At 40.2% G+C, this 19,969-nt stretch overlaps 1 protein-coding gene across 1 annotated transcript in view; it reads right to left on the reverse strand.

Annotated features, from left to right (window-relative positions):
- LOC118082767 (protein eyes shut homolog) overlaps positions 1 to 19,969 on the reverse strand; it is a 106,785-nt gene that overhangs the window by 37,134 nt on the left and 49,682 nt on the right. The window contains exon 6 of the mRNA XM_035110599.3: positions 10,464 to 10,623. Coding sequence (XP_034966490.3) covers positions 10,464 to 10,623 — 160 coding nt within the window. The remainder of the gene's footprint in view (positions 1 to 10,463; positions 10,624 to 19,969) is intronic.

The raw sequence follows: 19,969 nt of genomic DNA on the forward strand, positions 1-19,969 counted from the left end.
TTCTCTCTTTAACAGCTATGGCTGCCTCAGAGTCCTGTCTGCTCCCTCAGTTTGGAAGGGCCACCAAGGGCCAAAGATCCTTGCCTCCCCTGCCCATAATCAAGTCCAGCTGAGCGTCAGCCTCTCCCAGATCATGACTCAGCAAAAAGCGAAAGCAACACGATGGCCAGAAACAATTACAGTGTAGAAAACTATGGAATAATGCAAAACATCAAAGCTATCAAACTGAAGTCTCTGACAGTCCTTGAATAAGTCACGGTGCCAGACTTTCGAGTCTGCTGAGTCATATTTTGCAACACCGGTTTGTTTGTTTGTTTGTTTACTCATTGTTCTCCCAGAACATGGCCTTGAGAACAGCAAAGGAAGCTGGAAAGAGAGGAGAAAAGTTTAAGGTGGAAATGTTAGTTTAAATGGGATCCTCCTTAATGAGGGTCCTGGTTGCGCAATGTGCATGGGCCCCTGAGACACCCCCCCCCACTGGGTTGTAGATGGGGGGGGTGCCCCAGGCCTTGTCTGTGGGCCCCACAATCACGCCAGGCCGTTTGAGCCAATCCAATGCAGGTGGCGTGTTTGGGGGGGGGGCTATAAAAGCAGCAGCACAACGAGGCTGAGGCACTTGCTTCGCGCTGCCAAACACCCGCCCTCCCGTCCCTATTTGCAGGTGTCGCTGCTTTGGCCTTGCTTCAGATATTGGTTGGTCGCCTGTTTTGGAAGAGGGGCCGGGTAGGAATTTTTCCATTTGGGAATTTGGCACTGGCCACTTCATCGATCTTGCTCCCTCGTTTGGTGTTTACCCTTCCAGACTTCCTGCCAGAGAGGCAGGAGTCAGTTATAGTCGGTTGACAATGCCTAAGCCAATACCATTCACTTTGCTGTAATCAATAAAGTTGTGGCCTAAATTTTGCCCAAAAACTTAAAAACCTAAATTATGTGTCAGTGTGAAGTTATTTACTTACTCGGAGCGCAACCATTTTATAAGTTATGTGATCTTGTTGCTCAATTCAATCTTTTTAAGTGTTTTTTTAAAAAATGTATTGTGGTACTTTATGTATTGTGATTTTGCTGTTATTTATTGATCATCATTTAGTAATGATTTATTGCAACTGCTGAGAGTGATTTTCTGCTTAATTGTTGTTTGTTGTTGTTGCGAGAATTAATATTATGGTGTACTATTCAATTCGAATGAATTGTCGAATTATTTCTTTAGGTGTTTATTTTAAATCATATTTTTATTATGATTTATTCGTATTGGATTGGATTGTGATAAGATGTGTGATCTTGTATATTTTGTTGTTTTTCAGCTGGTGAACCATCTTGTGTATAGTAATACAGGACGAAGGTATACAAATGAGAAATAAAGTGAAATGAAATCTATCAGCTTAATGCCATAACTTTTAGTAAAATAGTATGAACAGTACCAGTGGAATAATCAAAGCTTGATTTTTTCTGGAATGTTTTCGTGAGTGTAAATTCCACTGCTTTCTAGACGACAGATTTTGGGTTATTGTTATTGTTTTCAATTTGCTTTCCTTTTCTGCCCCTCCCCTCTTCCTTCCTTCCCTCTGTATAAAATGCAAAAAAGGGCACAAATCACTAGATTATTATCTATGCTTTCCAAATTTGGGCGGTTTTCACTTCCCTGATACCCAATTTGCTTTGACATTTACTTCACACTACAAAGAAACTCAGAAACAAAAGCAGTGTAAATTGTAGCTTGAACACTCTCAACCTGATTTATAGAACATCCACAACAACATGGGTTATTAAAGTTTAATATCTAATTGCTTTTAATGGCAGAGTGTTTATAAATTATAAACAATACAGCTGCACCAAAATTTAGGCAACACTTAAATGGGATCTGACACTGAACAAATTTGAAATGCAATGGAGGCTTACTTTTTCAAAACTAAATCAAGACCACACTTTTTAAAAAGCTAGTAGCAGAAAACAAATATCGTTAAATGGCTGATATGCTTCCAACACATAGTTAGCATTTCATTTCAAAATATACTTATCAGTATATTTTACTTATCAGTATATTCAGCTTACTTAGAATCTGCATACAATAAATATTCCTACACGGACAATCCTAATAGAAAATGATGAAAGTTCAATGGGCACACTTTCCAACCCTAAGGATTTTAGCCTAGAGATACTAATAAACATATTTGAAATTTCAGACTTTGGGACAAACAGTGGGACAACTTACGTCTATACCAAACAATGGCTTGCAAAGTCAAACCATGGTTGCAACCAAAACAACAGATTATGATATGCAATCAACTGCCAAACTAGGATCATGAAATGTTCGTGCACTCTGTTTCACCCTACTCCAGATCACGTACCCTTGTTTTCACCCCTCCCCTTTAATATCTCTGTCCTTTTTGCTGATTCTTTCTGCACTATATGGCCCAGCTCCTTCAGCTATTTATTGCCTGATGCTGGAAGGTAGAGCAAGAAAGTGCCTCTTTGGAGCCAAACATTAGACCATTAAAGAGCTTGAAATCAAATCTTCTCCACTGTTCCACCTGCCTTCTCATGGTCTTTGAATGTGAATTGACTTCAGGAATGTTTCAACATAATTTATTGTCCACAAATCACTGCTCCTAGATTTGCAGTGATTTGTTGTGAGTGGGAAGGAGGGCGGGAGAGAAGCCATGAATCTGGTCAGAACGCAACCCTCTATCTTCCATATCTCAGAGGAGATAACATCACCACTTCTGCTGTAACAGCACATAAGAATCATCCTTGCTCAAAAAAAATGGTCTCCTGGTTAAGCCCAACAGCAATTTCTGTAGGTATTGATTTAAGCATAAATATGTTGAGAGATTAACTTGGAGAAAAAAGTTACCACCATTATTGTGCAGCTTGGGGAGCAAGAAGAATGGCATGAAGTGGAATTTGCTGCTGCACATAACTTGGCCAACTCTGGGTGACAAGTTGTTGAGCCTGGCAGCATTTAAGGACCAACTAGCAAAATAAAATATTTTTGTTTTGTTTTTCACATTGATGGAAAAAAAATATTCAGGCTGGCTTTGATGGGGTTTTCCTATTTTATGGTATAGGAAATGAAGAGAAACGGGTTTCATGGCTGGACAGAGATGTGAACCCTATTCCGACTGGACTAAGTCCAGCATTTGATCCATACATTGTACTGCCTTCCACCACATATTTGATAGTAAGAATTGTGTATGATTGTGCATTGGGAGCCTTCCCAAATGCATGCTGCATCAACAATATTGTGCTCTTTTCTACCTAAGACACTTCTCTGCTTTTCTTCCTTCTGGGTGCTCTAGCAAATTGGCATCTTGGTGTTTTGTGGATTATATTTCAGTACTGTATTCACATGCTTAAAAAGTAAACATCAGTGACACGTATAGTTTTCTAGAACACATATTTTATTTGAAACTATGTCTTTTCCTCATCCGCCTTGTGAGTTACTTTATACATACTATTTTATGTATCCAGAAATGGCCTCCACAGTCACCTACGGACACATCATTAAGATTGTGTTCATGGAAGACAGTATTAGCCATGAGTGATCACCAAAGAAGAAGACGACTATTTTATGACACTGAGGAGAGGGAACAGTCCCTGTCAGCTCTTTCTCACGTACTACATAGTTGACCAATTGCCCTTGAAGAGATTTCTTTTAATTAATTACTATCTTTCGTTGCATGCAGAGTGATCATATTGGCAGAAATTGATTGGGTGTATTAGACACTTGATTCAAAGGTGGAAAATTCCGTTAATTTAAATAATCTTGTTGATGTTAAAATGTACTGCACCCTGTAAGAATTCATCAGTTTGAATTCAGAGTTCAGGTTCAATGGTGTTTTTGCTCAGAATAAAGAACCACAACCTTGTAATGTCAGAGAAACTCAATGAAATCAAGCCCAGGTAGTTATTGCTTGCTTGCTTGTTTGTTTTTTAATACACACAAAACAAATGAATGCTCTTCAGGTCTTTGGATCTTTTCCTAGAGTAAATGCTGCAACAAATTACCACAACATACTTCAGGTTAAATGAGTACTCCAATGTGGTGACAGGATTATTTGTCTATAAATGCTCCTCCCCTCCCCATGGATAGAAGAAAGAAGGAAAGAAGGAAAGAAGGAAAGAAGGAAAGAAGGAAAGAAGGAAAGAAGGAAAGAAAGAAAGAAAGACAGACAGAAAGAAAGAAAGAAAGAAAGAAAGAAAGAAAGTCCTATTATCTGCTATATAAAATTCTAAAATTCTTTGTAGTCTGAGTTCTTTGTGTGTTTACATACATCATCTATATAAACAGCAATGCAGTTTCATCCAAAATTCATATACAGGGATCAGCAAACCATGCTGGAAGTTGCAAGTTATTTATGGTTGATGACAAATAATTTCTGTCTTGTAGAAACTAGTAGCAGTTCAACTGGAGCAGGGTGAGATTGTTTAAAGTAAAGGCAATGGCATGAAAGGAGACTAGTACGAAGATGAGGGAAATGAGAGGTGTCACTTCACACATTACACAAAGGCATAGCTGAGATGCTCATAGGTAAGGCACAACAAAGAACTGCAGCCAGTATGGTCCAGGATCATGTTGCTTTTTGAACTATGTTTTTTTTTTTTGCAAATATGTGACTGTTACATATGTGCCAACTTACACATGTGCATGTGATGTCACACACAGTATACAGTAACTGGTAACCATTAATCACTTTATAATACCAGCTACAATACATTATGGAGCAATCAGATGATTATACAGTACATGCCTATTGTGAACCATCACCAAGGCTGCTTAACAGCCAAAGAGCTAACAAAGAACATGGTCACAGCCCCCAGATAGTTTTCCTGCCCTTAAAGCAATAACATTTGTGTCCATGTGCAGACACAGACCGTTTTTCTGTCCTAGCTAGTAGTGGTACTTATATCTTTACACTAGGTAATTAATGAAGCCATCCCACTCACAAAGTCCTCTGTTCTACTTGCAGCTCTGCCCTAAAGGCTTTAGTTCACAGAGGTGTTTTGAAGTCACAGAACCCTTTGAGAACGGGAGTCTTGCTGTGTGCATGGGGGGGTCTAGTTCAGACTCAGTCTGCATGTTGCCTGCATATAAAGCAAAGGCTATGACACATAATAATAACAATCCCATAGTCAATGTGTCAAACAGAGCGACATTGAATAACAATAGTAATACAGAAAAAAAATGCATTTGTCCTGGTTGGAACAATGCAAAAGTTGGAATTACAGTAGTTCAAAACAAAATAAGGCTGATTCACAACTCGGTATCAGACAAAATTCACAATATACTTTCTTTGCTCTTCAGTTACAAATTAATAATGTGGTGTGATCCTTGTGGCCATATTAAATACAAGTCGTGTATCTTGTATTCAGTAATAAAGTCTGTGGGAAATGTTATAAACTGATAAAAAGAAATGTGATAATAATGCTAATCACACCACATAGTGTGTTCCCCCGAGTGTTTAATCAGCTTTGCATGCATTACCATAGTAATACAAACAACAACTCTGTAATGTAGGCCAGAATTAGTTCCCAATTATACATGGGAGACATATATGCTCAGGGACATGCAGAGCAGGGTCAGTGAGGGATCTGCCCTCAGGAAAGTCCCCAAGGCCAGATAGAGAGGACTGTAGGGTTGCATTTGGACTTGGGGTGGGAGATTCCCAACCTACAGAATAGAAGATTCATCTAGCACAGGCATCCCCAAACTTTGGCCCTCCAGATGTTTTGGACTACAATTCCCATCATCCCTGACCACTGGTCCTGTTATCTAGGGATCATGGGAGTTGTAGGCCAAAGCACATGGGGGGGGCGCAGTTTGGGGATGCCTGCTCTAGCAGTTAGTCTCAAATGCTGCCTAAGGCAATACAGGACCAGGACAATGTGGAGCACCTCTGCCAGTCCCAAGCATTCAATCTGGATTTGGGCCAGAGAGAACAAGGAAAGCAATACAAAGGCTCAAGTGCTTTTTTTTAAAAAAAAATGTATTTTATCTTTTACATAGAGGATAAGTTGTAAGCAAGCACAATTTGCGACATTGCTCAACAAAACTGCAGATCTATTAATCCTCATCACGGGACACATTTGTTAAGGCATTAACAGATGTTAAGGCATTAGCCTTAGCTTCTAGTTTGCTGGCTTTGTGGAGCTTGAGCCAATATGAGAGAGCTTTAACCTGGCTTTTTTAAATCACTGAATTCATGTTTTAGTTACAGGTAGGTAGCCGTGTTGGTCTGAGTCGAAGCAAAATAAAAAAATTCCTTCAGTAGCACCTTAAAGACCAACTAAGTTTATATTTTGGTATGAGCTTTCGTGTGCATGCACACTTCTTCAGATACACATCTGAAGAAGTGTGCATGCACACGAAAGCTCATACCAAAATATAAACTTAGTTGGTCTTTAAGGTGCTACTGAAGGAATTTTTTTATTTTGAATTCATGTTGTTACTCCTATTGGTTGTTTCTTTCTTGAACAGGTTTTTTATAAATGTTTGCATTGATGGCAGCAGCAGAACTAATTTTCCCTGCCTCTTCACAGCTGTCATAGTATTGGTTGCCTCCTAGCAGCCACCCCTTTTTAAAGTATGCCATATTCTTTATCCACCACATCTCAGAATGATGCAAGATCCAGCAGCCAGCTGCCAAGAATACCCCTGAGGCTGCATGATCAGGCCTCAGGTGCCGAAAAGCATTCTGCACTATGCACAATTAAACCATGCTCTGGTTTGTAAGACTAGAGTATCAAGGAACAGCTTTACAAATAACTCAGTCTGCAGGACATGAGACTCGTAATCGCAGGGTCGTGGGTTCATATACACACGCAGCCCAGAACACAGAAGCCAGAATGCCTCAAGCCACTGAGTCCTTGGATATCATTGAAAAATCTAGATTGCACAGTAGAATTCACTGTTTGCTTCTTAAGGGGGAAAGTGCTCACTTTTGAAATTAATGCCAGTCATTAATTGCCTTTTAATTTAAGTTTTCATATTTCAGATACTGGTAGGATGTCACACAAATCGTGTCACACATATCATATGTGGTGGACTTGTGGGAAGATTAAGATATTCTGGTCACTAATATATAATGAGTTGAAGAAAATGTTGGGCATCACTTTTCTTAAAAGACCTGAGGCTTTTTTTGCTAAGCATTGTGGGGAAAGATGTGCCGAATTCAGCAAAAGAAATCTTCCTTTATGCAACAGGCTAGGTTATTGGTGGCTAAGGGCTGGAAAGAACAGGAGACCCCTTCAATAATTGACCCCCAGGGTAAAATGCAGGAATTAGCAGAAATGGCATATTTAACAAACTCCTTAAGAGGCAAGTCAAAAGAGAAATTTATGGAAAACTGGGGAAGATATAAGCTATATGTGCAAATATACAGTAAAGGTTTGTTGTCTATGCAAGCATTTGAGTGACCTTGGATAACAGACCAACTATGATAGAACCTTTGTTTTAACCGAGATGTGCCAAGAGAAAATAATGTATTAGACGTTGGATACAGAAAATTTTATTATTTATACATTTGTGTTATAGATTATATATCAGGAACTGACAGGAAGTCCAATGGGGGGAGTAGGGGGAGTAGGGAGGGAAGAAGAGGGGGGAGAAAAGGGATGGTTTTTTTGTGTTGTTGTTATTTGGATGTGGAATACTATGTAAGTTTTGTTTTGTTTTGTTTTGAAATAAATTCTTTTTTAAAAAAAGGATGTCACACAAATCGTACACCTTATTTTTTCCCAAAACAAAACTTGTGTAGTATTCATCATATCTTTGAACACTATATTTGTTAGGAGCATTTCCAATACACTCCCAATTTGGTGTTAATAACTGAACGTGATTGTGATTTATGTGTTATTTAACCATGCTTCCAATGCATCAATAAAGGTGCTAAATAGCATTGGGACTAGCATTGATTCTTAAAGCACCCAACTGGATATCTGCCCCCAAACCATTCATCAATCCTGTTGAAATCTGAATCAACTTGTATTCCTTATGCTCATAGCCAAATAGGCTGAGGGTAATTTTTCAAGGAAGGCTTTGAGGAGCAAATTATGCAGTCTCTTCTTCTTCCACTTACTCTGACCACTAGTTTCAGCATCAGACAAGTTAAACATTAGTCTCTCAGGAAATCATCCTATTTCAAATGCTGACCCTGCCTCAAAGAAGGGCAAACTATCCCAAGAAGCGTGAGATGGAGACTGGTGCAAGTACAGCTTTGCAGTGAAGTCCTGTGTATTCAGAAATAGGCCTAAGGCTGCAATCATGTATCCTCTTGCCTGAGAGGGAACTCATGTACAGTGGTACCTCGGGTTAAGAACTTAATTCATTCTGGAGGTCCTTTCCTAACCTGAAACTGTTCTTAACCTGAGGTACCACTTTAGCTAATGGGGCCTCCCGCTGCCGCCACACAGCCACCGTGCGATTTCTGTTCTCATCCTGAGGTAAAGTTCTTAACCCGAGGTACTATTTCTGGGTTAGCAGAGTCTGTAACCTGAAGTATCTGTAACCTGAAGTGATTGTAATCTGAGGTACCACTGTACAGGATTGCACTACAAGTCCCAATGGCATCAATGGCATTCACATACATGCAGAGTTTTATTAAGCTGCATCTTTCTGTTGCTCTGTCTATGAGTGAGGCAACTTCTAATGCATGACCCAGTTTATAAAGCATATTTGACATTTGTGTCCTATGAACTCCAAGACCATTCTTTTTAAATTTAAAAGCAATCTGGTTAATATATATACTGTAATGCAGTTGGTCAAGTATTCCTCACAAAAATTCTAAAACAGCCTATTTTGTTTTATGCAATAATCTTTACAAGCACAGGTAACAGATCATGTTTCTACAGGCAGGACCATTCTTTCTGAAAGCAGCAGCATGGCTAAAAATAAAATAAAATAAAAGTGCATTTTCTTCTCATCAAAGGTGCTCATTGTGAGAGACAAAGAGATTTGCAGTGGGGCGAAGTAAATAAGCAAAGAGAAAATAGCACTCGGTTTCTCTTGAGGTTTGTTTTCCCACACACACAAATTGCAGATGACATCTAAGGGACAAAATTAGGTACAATTATCTTTGCCCAAGAGCAAGCAGATGGAATAGATCACCTTTTAAAGGCCTCTATAATTATAGAATTTTTGATCCTGCACTTAACCAACCAAATTGGAATTGCTATCATTAATGTACAAGACACATATGGAATGGGTGACCTTGAAGAGGTCACACATAATGTGGAATGTTATTATCTGTCATGAATGAGACCTGACACACACACTACCACCCAACTATATGCCATTAGGTTTTTATACTAATGGGTTATAAGCTTTCAGCCACAAATCAACACATGCTAAAACTCATGCAAACCAGTTGGTGTGTGTGTGTGTGTGTGTGTGTGTGTGTGTGTGTGTGTGTGCATAGCTATTTTCTGGACTCTGGAGCATTAAAGCAGCATTCTATACATATTTAAAATGGGGGTGTTTTCTGCACCTCAGACCTATTTCTGATTTTTAAAACTGCTAGTTTTGCGAAGGACTGAACCTTTTCTTGTTATATGAACCTACAGCACTAGATTCAAAGTTTTACTACTGAAGTAAAAAGCCTGGGGCGGATCTGGACCAGGGTATTTGAGCAGTTGCCTCTCCCTCTACATCCCACCTTGGTCACATAGATCTGTTAAAGGTAGTTTTACACACCCCTGTGATAAACCATGCTTTGACACAAGCGCTTGCGTTTTAGCGTTACTGCAACCGTGTTCTGGATTTTTCTTCCCTCAAAAGGAAGGTTGCTCCGATGTTGTTATAGGTGATGTTTGTTGAAAAACTTTACTTGTCTCCAAAAGGTTTCCCACTTTTATCTTATTTATGCAGATATTCATTCCTGTTGGAGTTTCTTTTTCATGTCTTAAAACTGTTTTTGTGATCTGGATTATGTTTTATATTCTGTTTGTGTACTCCATATTTTTTAAATTGAAGATTGTAAGCTGCTTTGGGGACAAAATTCTCTGTTGTTGTTGTTGCTGCTGCTGCTGCTGCTGTTGTTGTTATCCATCTGGCTGGGTTGCCCCAGCCACTCTGGGCAGTTTCCAACAAATGTAAAAGCATAACCAAACATCACACATTGAAAACTTCCCTATACAGGCAGCCCCAAAGCTGTTTTTGCTGTCAAAGTTCTGGAGTGGAGATTTGGAAGGAGCAAAGATCCCAGAGACGGGGCAGGAAGAGGTAGGATGGGTCTTTTAGAGGAATGCCAAAGGTTCAGAACAAAAGAGGACCCCAGCAGCTGAATCAGGCTGGTGGCTCCTCTGGGTCAGCATCCTGCTTGCATAGCAGCGAAACAGGTGCCCAAAGGGAAGGAGCCCCAGAACAGCACCAGACTGTGGCAACCCTCTCCCCAGCACTATTCTTCAGAAAGCGGGGCACATAAAAAAAAAAAAAAACCACGCCAGATGAATGAGAATTTTTTTCTTACCTGTGAAGCCATGTGGGCACACACACTTAATTTGTGGCTGCAACTTTGACTGGCTTACATCAACGCAAGTAGCCCCAGCATAGCAATTTTCTGGGTAAATTAAGCAGGCATTTTCCACAAATTGACAAAATTCTCCTGTCCATCCAGGAGCACAAAGACACTAGAAGGAAGAAGAGAAGCTTGACTAATATTGTATCTGGCATTATCATGCAAAGTAGAGGCACAGATGAATTGATTTATGGTGTCTATAGTCAATTAATAAACTTTACATGAGTCCTAACATATTACACAGAAAATTTGCTGATTGGTTTTACATAATGCCCAAATCAGTTCGTTAGCAAATGGAATGGAGAAAAAAAAGAGTGCATTGCAAAATGACTGAGGCTGCAATGCTAACCCGGCTTACCTTGGAATAAGCCCCATTTGATTCAATAGGACTCACTTTTAGGTAAATATGATTAGGGTGGCACTGTAAGGGAAGCATTTCAATGGAAAACCTAAATGAAAAAAAATGCATTGTTGTGCCACGATATATAAACCTGCATGCTACGAATTCTGTGGCCCATTCACCTGCTCAAAAAACAACACATAAAAAAAACACCCAGAAAACATGGAACACAACAAGAAGTGCAAAAGAAATTACTATAATCTTCTTCACTGGACTTTTGCACAGTTCAAAGATCCACTTTCAGTGAAACCATGGATTTCAACTTCATATATTCTCAGTGTTTTTTAGATAGGAAAGTTTCCTCATATTGATGCTCCAAGGTCTCATTCCCTCTTCCTCAAAATTTGGCAAACAAGCAGGACTCTGCCAAACATCAGATCACCTGAACGTTTTGGATTGCTGCCAGTGTAATTTCACAATAGCCATACTCCTATATTTGGACACCTCTTCATAAGTCCCATGGAGTGTTCTACAGCTACCTGCTACACTTCACTGCCTCATATTGTTTCACACTGTGTAGCTGTGTGTCCCACAGCTGGGAAAGGCGGATAGAAAGAGGATGGACAGGGTTAACAGCCCCCAGTTTTTATTGCTGATAGTTCCCAGAGAATTGGGTATTGAATGAGTGGAGACCCCAATATTAATGGCAGCCCATTCAGTTGGGTAAGGGAGGCCATTCTGCAGAGAAATTCTAGTTCAGAAGAACCAGTAGTACTGATGGCCCCTTCTGCCTGCTTCCACCTGTCAAAAGTGTAGATAGGCTGGCCCTTGAGCCCATACATCTGAGGTGTCTTAGCACTCTGACTGTGTTTACCCTCTGACTGGGATGTCTGCCAGATGCAGAAGAGCCAGAGCCAGTTGTGTTATGACAAAACACAGCAACATAAGAACAAATTCTAGTGAACAACAAGACAACACATTGCTTGTTATGAGGAAGGAAAATACGCTGACTCCCAGCTACCAGCTGAAATTCTTTCCCTTGCCTATTAACTGATGCTTGGTCCACAGCAAATTGTGTGTGTGTGAGAGAGAGAGAGAGAGAGAGAGAAGGGTGGGTAAGAAAAAATAAGCTGTGGATCACACTTCCAGTTTCCCCAACTATTTTGTTTGGTGCTATGCTCCGTAAGTTTTGCTTCAAATCTCCTTTCTCGTGGCTTCTCAACCACCTGCCCTGTGTCCTTATCTTTCTCCTCTGAGATGAAAGGAACTTGCAATGTGTGGCTTGCTATTGATTTCTCTCCATGATTATCAGCATGATGTATGGGCTCAAGGGCCAGCCTATCTACACTTTTGACAGGTGGAAGCAGGCAGAAGGGGCCATCAGTACTACTGGTTCTTCTGAACTAGAATTTCTCTCCATGATTATCAGCATGATAAATAAAAACTTAGTTGGTCTTTAAGGTGCTACTGAAGGAATTTTTTTATTTTATCAGCATGATGGTTCTGGGAACTTTGTATATCAATTATTTATCTTATCCTCTTTATGTCAGCTCCTATATTGATGATCATCTTTCTTAATTATCTGGAAGCAGGATTTAACAACCTATAAATGGCATCCTGTTAATATCTACTCAAGGTATAGTAAGCACCACTGAGGATGAGAAGTAATAACAGGTTTCAAAGAGAAGCTAAGAGTATTGATCCTGGTGATCATTTCAGATAAAGCAATGGGGTGGGGTGGAAGAGGATGGAATCTGGCTAATATTTTAATCAAGCCCAGCTATTCTTCCTGTTAATTTAACCTTCCCATGTCACCTGAGATTAAATAGATTTGGAAACAATGTCCACATAGAAAGAGATGGCACACTTGAAGCAGTTCACTTCCCATATTTATAATTTGGCTCAGCACAGGTTTCATTTTGCCCATAAGGCAATTTCCCCTAAACCACGCCCATCTGCCCTACACCTGACATCCCATGCAGCTTTAAGGCTCCTGATTGGGCTTTGTCAAGGGAGGCTTGCTGTCATCGGCAATCAGTTGATTGGAAATGACAGCGAGTCTGCTGGGATCTGATATCCTATTGAGCTCATCAAAGGGAACTTCACAATACAGCAGAAATGGAATGTGAAGACTGCACCTATCTGCTGATAGTTCAAGTTTGGTGGGTTCTGCTGCACTATGAAGTTCCCTGGGGATGGCTCCTTGAAAGCCCTCCTCAGCACTTTGAAGTTCTAGTGATCAGCTGACTGGCAGCACTCCAAAGCACCATGCATGGGTCTTTGCTAGCCCTATGCAACCTGTCCTATTTAGCCCACTAGCAGTAGGGGAGACAAGGGTCTTGGCAGCTGGCCAGATTCAGTTCTCCACTCCTACAATGGCTGATGATCAGGTATGTTGCAGACAATTGTAGAATGTTATCCTTTTAAACGATTCTTGCAGAGACTGTTAGCCACATTCTGTCACAGAAAAGGGACTAATTAACATCAGGTAATGAAACTGGCAGTGACTTTGAGCTTTCACTGTCACCCCAGTCCATCCTATCAGCAAATTCAAATAAATGCAGCAGGCAAAATTAATGGCAGTGTCAAACTGGCCTCACAGATACATACTGCTGGTGCCGTCAGTACACATAGCAACAGGAGGAACCATGAAACTGCTTTGAAAATAAATAAATTCAATTGTGTATTTGAAACCAGCAACATGAAAACGGCAACTGGGAGTAGCAGATTTGCCCAGCATCACCACTAAAATATTTTTGAGCTTCTTGCTTAGCTGGTAGATGTGTTTGTAAATATTCATAACAATTTTCTCACTCTAGCCAACTGCTTTAAGATGTATTGTGCCAAAAATATAAATTATTTGTTCATTTGGGGTTTATTTTAATACTTAGAAAACAAATTTTGACTGAAGCAGCACAGATGGCATTCAAATATTCTAGCACCTTATTTGCTGCCATTTAAAGAGAAAACTTTTGTTAAAGCCAGATGATGTTTCCTTTAATGTGATTATTTTTATTATTATAGATTTCTCAGCAAGATGTTTACTCTTTTTTTCAGCATCCACAGCTCCTTAGAAACATACACGGCTGTATACAATGTACAGATACAGTAAATGTTCAGTCAGTGGAAGGAATTCTCCTTGTGCAATGGAAATTTATCCACCTCTCTTCCCCCTGCCAACCCCTTAAATCTTGCCTGGAGGTTCCACAAAGCATTGGGAGCAGAACTGAAAGCCAATTTTGGGGGCACACTGTGGGAAGGAAGCCCCATTGTACAAGAAGAACTCCTTGGAGAGAGCTTCCAGTAATGGGACTTATTAGCCGATTTCCACCCACTATGTTGAAATACTTTATCTCAATGGTTACAGCCAGATAAAGGGCAATTAACCAGTTTCCAGTTTTTTACAAAGTCCCATTTATTATGTTTTCATGATTTTCAGGTCATGCAGACATGGCTCATGCTTTATTGGAGCAGTAGGGTCTGTGAGGCCCTTTTGCCCAAGCTGTGGTCATCTGCATCACACCTGACATCATATATGTGAAGATGTGGCTCAGCTGGATTTCAAACTGTGCAGACAAATGAAAAATAACCACCTGACATCGCTGTGACTGGCAGGTGGGTGACTCCACCCACCTGTCAGACTTTGCATTGGGGGAGATAAGTTCTCCAGCTCTACCCTATTAGATGGTTGCTATCTATTGTAGGAGTGAAGGGAGCAATGATCTGGGAACAAGCTAAAGCCTTAAGTTTGCAAGCAATTTCCCTAAAGGTCCATTTATGTATTACCCTAAGCCTTCAAAGAGTCCACCATTTTAATGCAAACCTGCTTAATCTGTACCCCCTAAAACAATACATAAGCTGAAATGCAGCTGTCCTTTAAAATCTTCAATTCTCTGAATTTTGCAATGCAGTTCTCCAACCAAATATTGCATCCCAAATATGTGTACACCAGGAAAATTGCACACTAAAATACGGATGAACTTGTGAAGACTTCTTAAAAAGCAGAATTTAAGATTAAAAATGAACTTGACATGGGAAACGTGAAACAGTGAGAGAAAAAGCAGTCCTCCACCGCTCCCTGTAGTAAGATGGGGCTCCTAGGTTCAAGGCCAGAGACCAGGAAAAGCTCTGTGCTCTGTCTCCAAATGTATGAGGGGAGTGAGAACACTCAGAGGCCTTGTGGTGGAAAGTCCCATACAGCCATTATCAGTAAAAACAAAACAAAGCATGTATCAGTGGACAGCAATCTAGTCAGAGCCTGTGATTATACTCCATTTATCAGGTAAAGAAAAGGACAGACAGACTTCCCTTGGGAGGCAATAGGAAAGCCTTTTCTCTTGTAACGTGTAATTTCCCATGGTGTGGTAGCAACAGCTGTATTTCTCACAAAATATACTTAAGAGATAAGAAAGTAAAACAAGATTAAGCATCCTTTTGGATTTCAGCAGTGATTATCCTCAACAGGCCAAGGCACTTCCAGTTTTACAGCTGTTGAGAAGCATACTGAAGTTCATCGATAGCATGCTCTCTGGCAATAATTGGTAAATCAATATCAACTGGTAGAAGTTAACACAGTAGGATTTCATGAAACTGAAAGATCTTTTAGCTTTATCTTCTGTTTATCAAGTAGTTCATCTGCCCAATCAAGACTGTGTTTCCCCCAGGGTTTCTCAAAACAAGGATTAGTTAAAACAAATGGACACCTAATTTTCCAAGCAGTAGCCAATTTAAGGTTTTAACCCTTCGGTCCTTAAGCAAAACCACAAGCAAACTTTCTTTCAACTTGGTCTTCTTCTGGCAGTGCCAGAAGAAGTCCATCAGTTTACACTTGTATCAATTGAATTCCTTTTATTTTGTTTATTTATAAACCACCCATTCACATAAAATATTACATTGGTGTACAGGAACAATGCAAAATGACTGGCTCATCTTTAGAAAATTTGAACAACAGAATATGCCTATCAGCATAAAAAGGTCTTTAAGGGATGTCTGAAAGTTACTAGTAAGCATGCCTGCCAAATCTCTACTGGAAGAACATCCCATAGTGTGGGACTAGTAACACCAAATGCCTGACTTCTAGCTGAAATTAGTTGGGCTTCTGAAACACAGGGGGCAACTAACAGCACTCACCTAGATCTTTCTGATCAAACTGCATTATAAGGGTTCAGGTAATCTTTAAAATATCCTGGACCCAAATTGTTCAGGTCTTTGTACATTAATATTTAAACCTGACCAAGTAGCATATAGGCAGCCATTGCAGATGTTGTAACAGAGGTATTGCATGCTGTAGCATTTTCATGCTTGATCACTCAATTTGAAGAGATCATTTTCAAGTTCTTCACAATCCCCCCCCACTTGAATAATTTGATGCAATCAGCAAAATTGGTTAATTCACTGTCCACCCCTATCTCCATCTTAAGGTTCACAAACATGTGAAAAACATAGGTTCCAAGACCAATTCTTGTGGGGCCCACTTTCTATGTCCCTTTACTGGAAGAACTGTGTATTTATTGCAGTTGCCTGTTCCTTAACATGAATGGACCTTTCTTCTTATCCTGTAACTGCTAAGCTTACTCTTTATCCATCTTTGGTGATGGATTTCATCAAAATATTTTTGAAAGCCTAAATACACAATGTCTGCTTCATCCCATCTATCCATATGCCTATCAACATTCTCAAAGAACTATAAAAGGAGAGTTAGACAGGACCTCCCTTTGAGGAAGCCATGCTGGTTGGCAGTGGTGAGTAAAGCAGTGAAGGCAGTAACAACCTCTTGACAATAGTACGGCAAAAGCCACCACAGCCATGGAGCTCTCCTAACCTTGCTCCAACCCCCAACCCATGAAGACAGCCCCACAGAGGGTGCCACTACTTCTCCACCCCACCCCCATAAGCCACCACTGCTCAATCTTCTTCAGCAACACTCGGTTTTCTTCTATACTTGGTAGATCTGTCCTGAATAATGCTTTCCAAAGGGTTCTCCATTAAAAAATGTTAAGGTGACCAACCTATCATTTCCTATCTGTGGAGCTCTTCTTAAAAAGTGGTGTTATATTGTCCACTTTTCAGTCCATAGAAAAGTAGGCTTTCTAAGTTCCATTCCATGGCTACAGAGTAGGCTCAGCCCTTGTTGGGTCCCTCCTCCTTAATGTTTCTTCCTAGTAATTATTATTTTGGTACTTCTGCAAACCTTGGGGTTTCCCCCGAGCCTGCCGAAACCTCCCTCATGTATGGGTAGTGCCATTTTGGTTTCATAAATGGCAGCACTCACAACATTAACATCAGAACTGTAAAAAATAATAATGAGAGCAAATGTTTTTTGAGGTATACTAAAACGTATGTCTGTGAGCACGACCCTTCCATTCACTGAAATTATTTCACTTGCATGAATGCATTTTATAACACACAGTGTTACAGTGGCTATATGTAAATATGCAGCCAGGCACCCTCCGGATGAAAGACAGAAATGAAATTAAAAACAAAGGGGGGAGGAACCTAAAGGAAATAAGAAAAGGGTAGCTGGGCAGCGTTTATAAATGGCATAGAAAGACATCCTTAAAGTCGGTGGATTAAGGCAAGTGCAGCTGCCTACAGCCCCAGATAAAGATGCCACATCAAGGACTGTCACAGAGAAAAAAGAACCAGGGATAGTTTAATCCTGGGTTGTTTGTGCCTCCTTCTGCTCTGTGTTTCAGCACAATATTCATCCTCAACAAAAACACCGATAATTCGTGCCAAGTCCTTTAATCCTCTTCTTCATGCTTCTCCTACTTTGTCTGACCGGCATTATTTGTCAGTCCCCAAAGGCCTGTCATGTTGGCTTCCAAGCATATATTGTATCCCGCTAGTCTATTCTCTCAGGCAAAGAAACTCTCAGCCTTCTCTGTGCCAGCATGTTGAGCTGCATATCTTCAGAAAGTTTCCAAGCCAACACCTTTCACGTCCTAATTGAGGAGCATGCTTTTGGAGGATGTTTTTATTTTTAAAGTAATAACGCCCATCGTGCAACCTTATTGCTCGGGGTCATCACATTTTTAAAAAAAGAGTTTTGCCTTCAGTTCTGGGACATGTTTTGCTTTCTTTTTGTTAAAAGCTTTCGTTGTGATTTTCATCCTCTCCTTTCTTGGTGCGTACTTAGCTTGCATGCCGATAACAGCATGCTTCTTGTACCATGTTGGATGACAGGCATTCACCTAGAAGATGATTTAAGCCACTTATACCTTCCATATCTTATACCCTAATTAATTTTATTGCCTGATGCAAATGGGCTTGGGAAATAAACAACTGAGGAAAGGGGGGGTAATAAAATATATGCCTCTGTTTTGCTGCTATTGTTACAACATCCCTACAGGATAAAATATAATCAGAAAGGAAAAGGAAATGGAAATGAAAAAGGGTTGGGGGGAGATGTACAAAACCACCAGATTCAGCATTTTCCACTAAGTGAGAGGAAACAAGCTAAAAATATTAATTTTAAGATCAAAGTGTATATATTTGGCTGAATTACACAGAAATGTGTATATTATGAGAACTTCACCTTAAAATGCTGGGTTGTTTTTTTTAAGGAAGACTTTAACAAAAATTCACAGATTGATGTGGAAATCTGGAGACATGGATGGAAGATTGGAAAAACAAGCAAGTTAGTGAAATCCAAACTGACAAATTTGCCCATCCCAACCTGTGACATGCCATGATTTATCCCAAGAACAGAAGAACATAGGACACTGCCGCCTTATGCCACGTCCGTTTTTTCTACATCTAGTCTAGTGGTGACTGGTAGTGGCTTTCTAGGGTCTCAGAAAGTGATTTTTCCCATCACATGCTCCCTGTTCCTTTTAACTTGAGATGTGTGCAAAACAACTGCTCTGCCACTCAGTTGTGCTCCCTCCACCCTGGATCCCTGAGAGAGCCAAGTCTGAATATGGGAGTGTTCCATTAAAAGTGCTTTGAGATGTGCATCATTTTGCATCTCACTTTTAGTGATTTTTTTTTCCAGATGCCACATTTCATTGGGACCTACTGGCCTAAAAAGCTCACCAGACAGAGAGAGAAAATAAAACACTTGGAAGAAAATAGTGGGCATGACAGCGCTGTATGTTTCTCAATCAATCACATTGTTGGTTCTGAATCATCAGTGTTCTTGCCGTGCAAAAGCAGATACCATGGGATAGCCTTGTTGGGAGATTCATTCCCCGTCTGCAGTCATAGGTTTATTGTATATCGTATGACTGTATGTGTTTTGTTCCCATAGAGTGGATGTGATGTAGACAGGATGTTTGTCTTACTGTGTTCCTAAGTGGGAATGTTGTTTCCTTTGTTCTTTCTCTTTACTGGCTGTGATGCTAGAGAGAGGGAGTCATAATGTAGAGCTCCCAGTCCGTTTATATGTAAATAAAGCAGTTTAGCCTTATTTACTGGCTTGTGTGTGTTGTTCTCCATGTTTGTGGAAGCAATCACATATTTGGCCTGTGGGACCAGTTTAGCCACTGGCCCCCGGGATGGCTTAATGCTGACAAGCCTGCCCTGCTCAGCTTCCAGATTCAGAAGACACAATGAAACATCAGTTCCAAGTTGATGGATGGGCACAGTCTGTTCTTGAAATCAGGGATTGGGGGGGGGGGAGTGCTTTTTCTGGGGGTACTCAAAGGTACATCATACTGGCACCTTTTAAAAAAATGTTAAAAGTATGACACTTACTGTAACAACTTAAGGTGAGTACCGGCGCCATTTTTTCTTTAAAAAAAGAGGAAGAACTGGATTGGGGGCAACCATTGAAAATGGGATTCAGACCCCCCACCAGGTCCTATCCAAATAGTTTATCTCCAGCCAAAACCATTGGATAGGACCCAGACACCACCATCACCCAGAATACAGGTCTGATCCAAAACCAATCCGTTTTAGTCCATCTCTATCCTGTGTTTTTGCTACTCTTTAATTTCTAAAAGTTGAGCACACAACAGGAAAGAAAAGTTTCGAAAACGCTTATTGTCAAGCTGTCATGCAATCTGCTTAATTTCTTACAATTTGTTTGATTAAGTGATTGACAAAGTTGCTGACTTTTCTTTGGTAATAATGCTACAATCCATTCAAAAGTCTTTAGTGGAATGAATATTATGAT

The sequence above is a fragment of the Zootoca vivipara genome, chromosome 3 (genome assembly GCF_965207765.1).
Source record: "Zootoca vivipara chromosome 3, rZooViv2.hap1.1, whole genome shotgun sequence".
In the NCBI taxonomy this organism is placed as follows: Eukaryota; Metazoa; Chordata; class Lepidosauria; order Squamata; family Lacertidae; genus Zootoca; species Zootoca vivipara.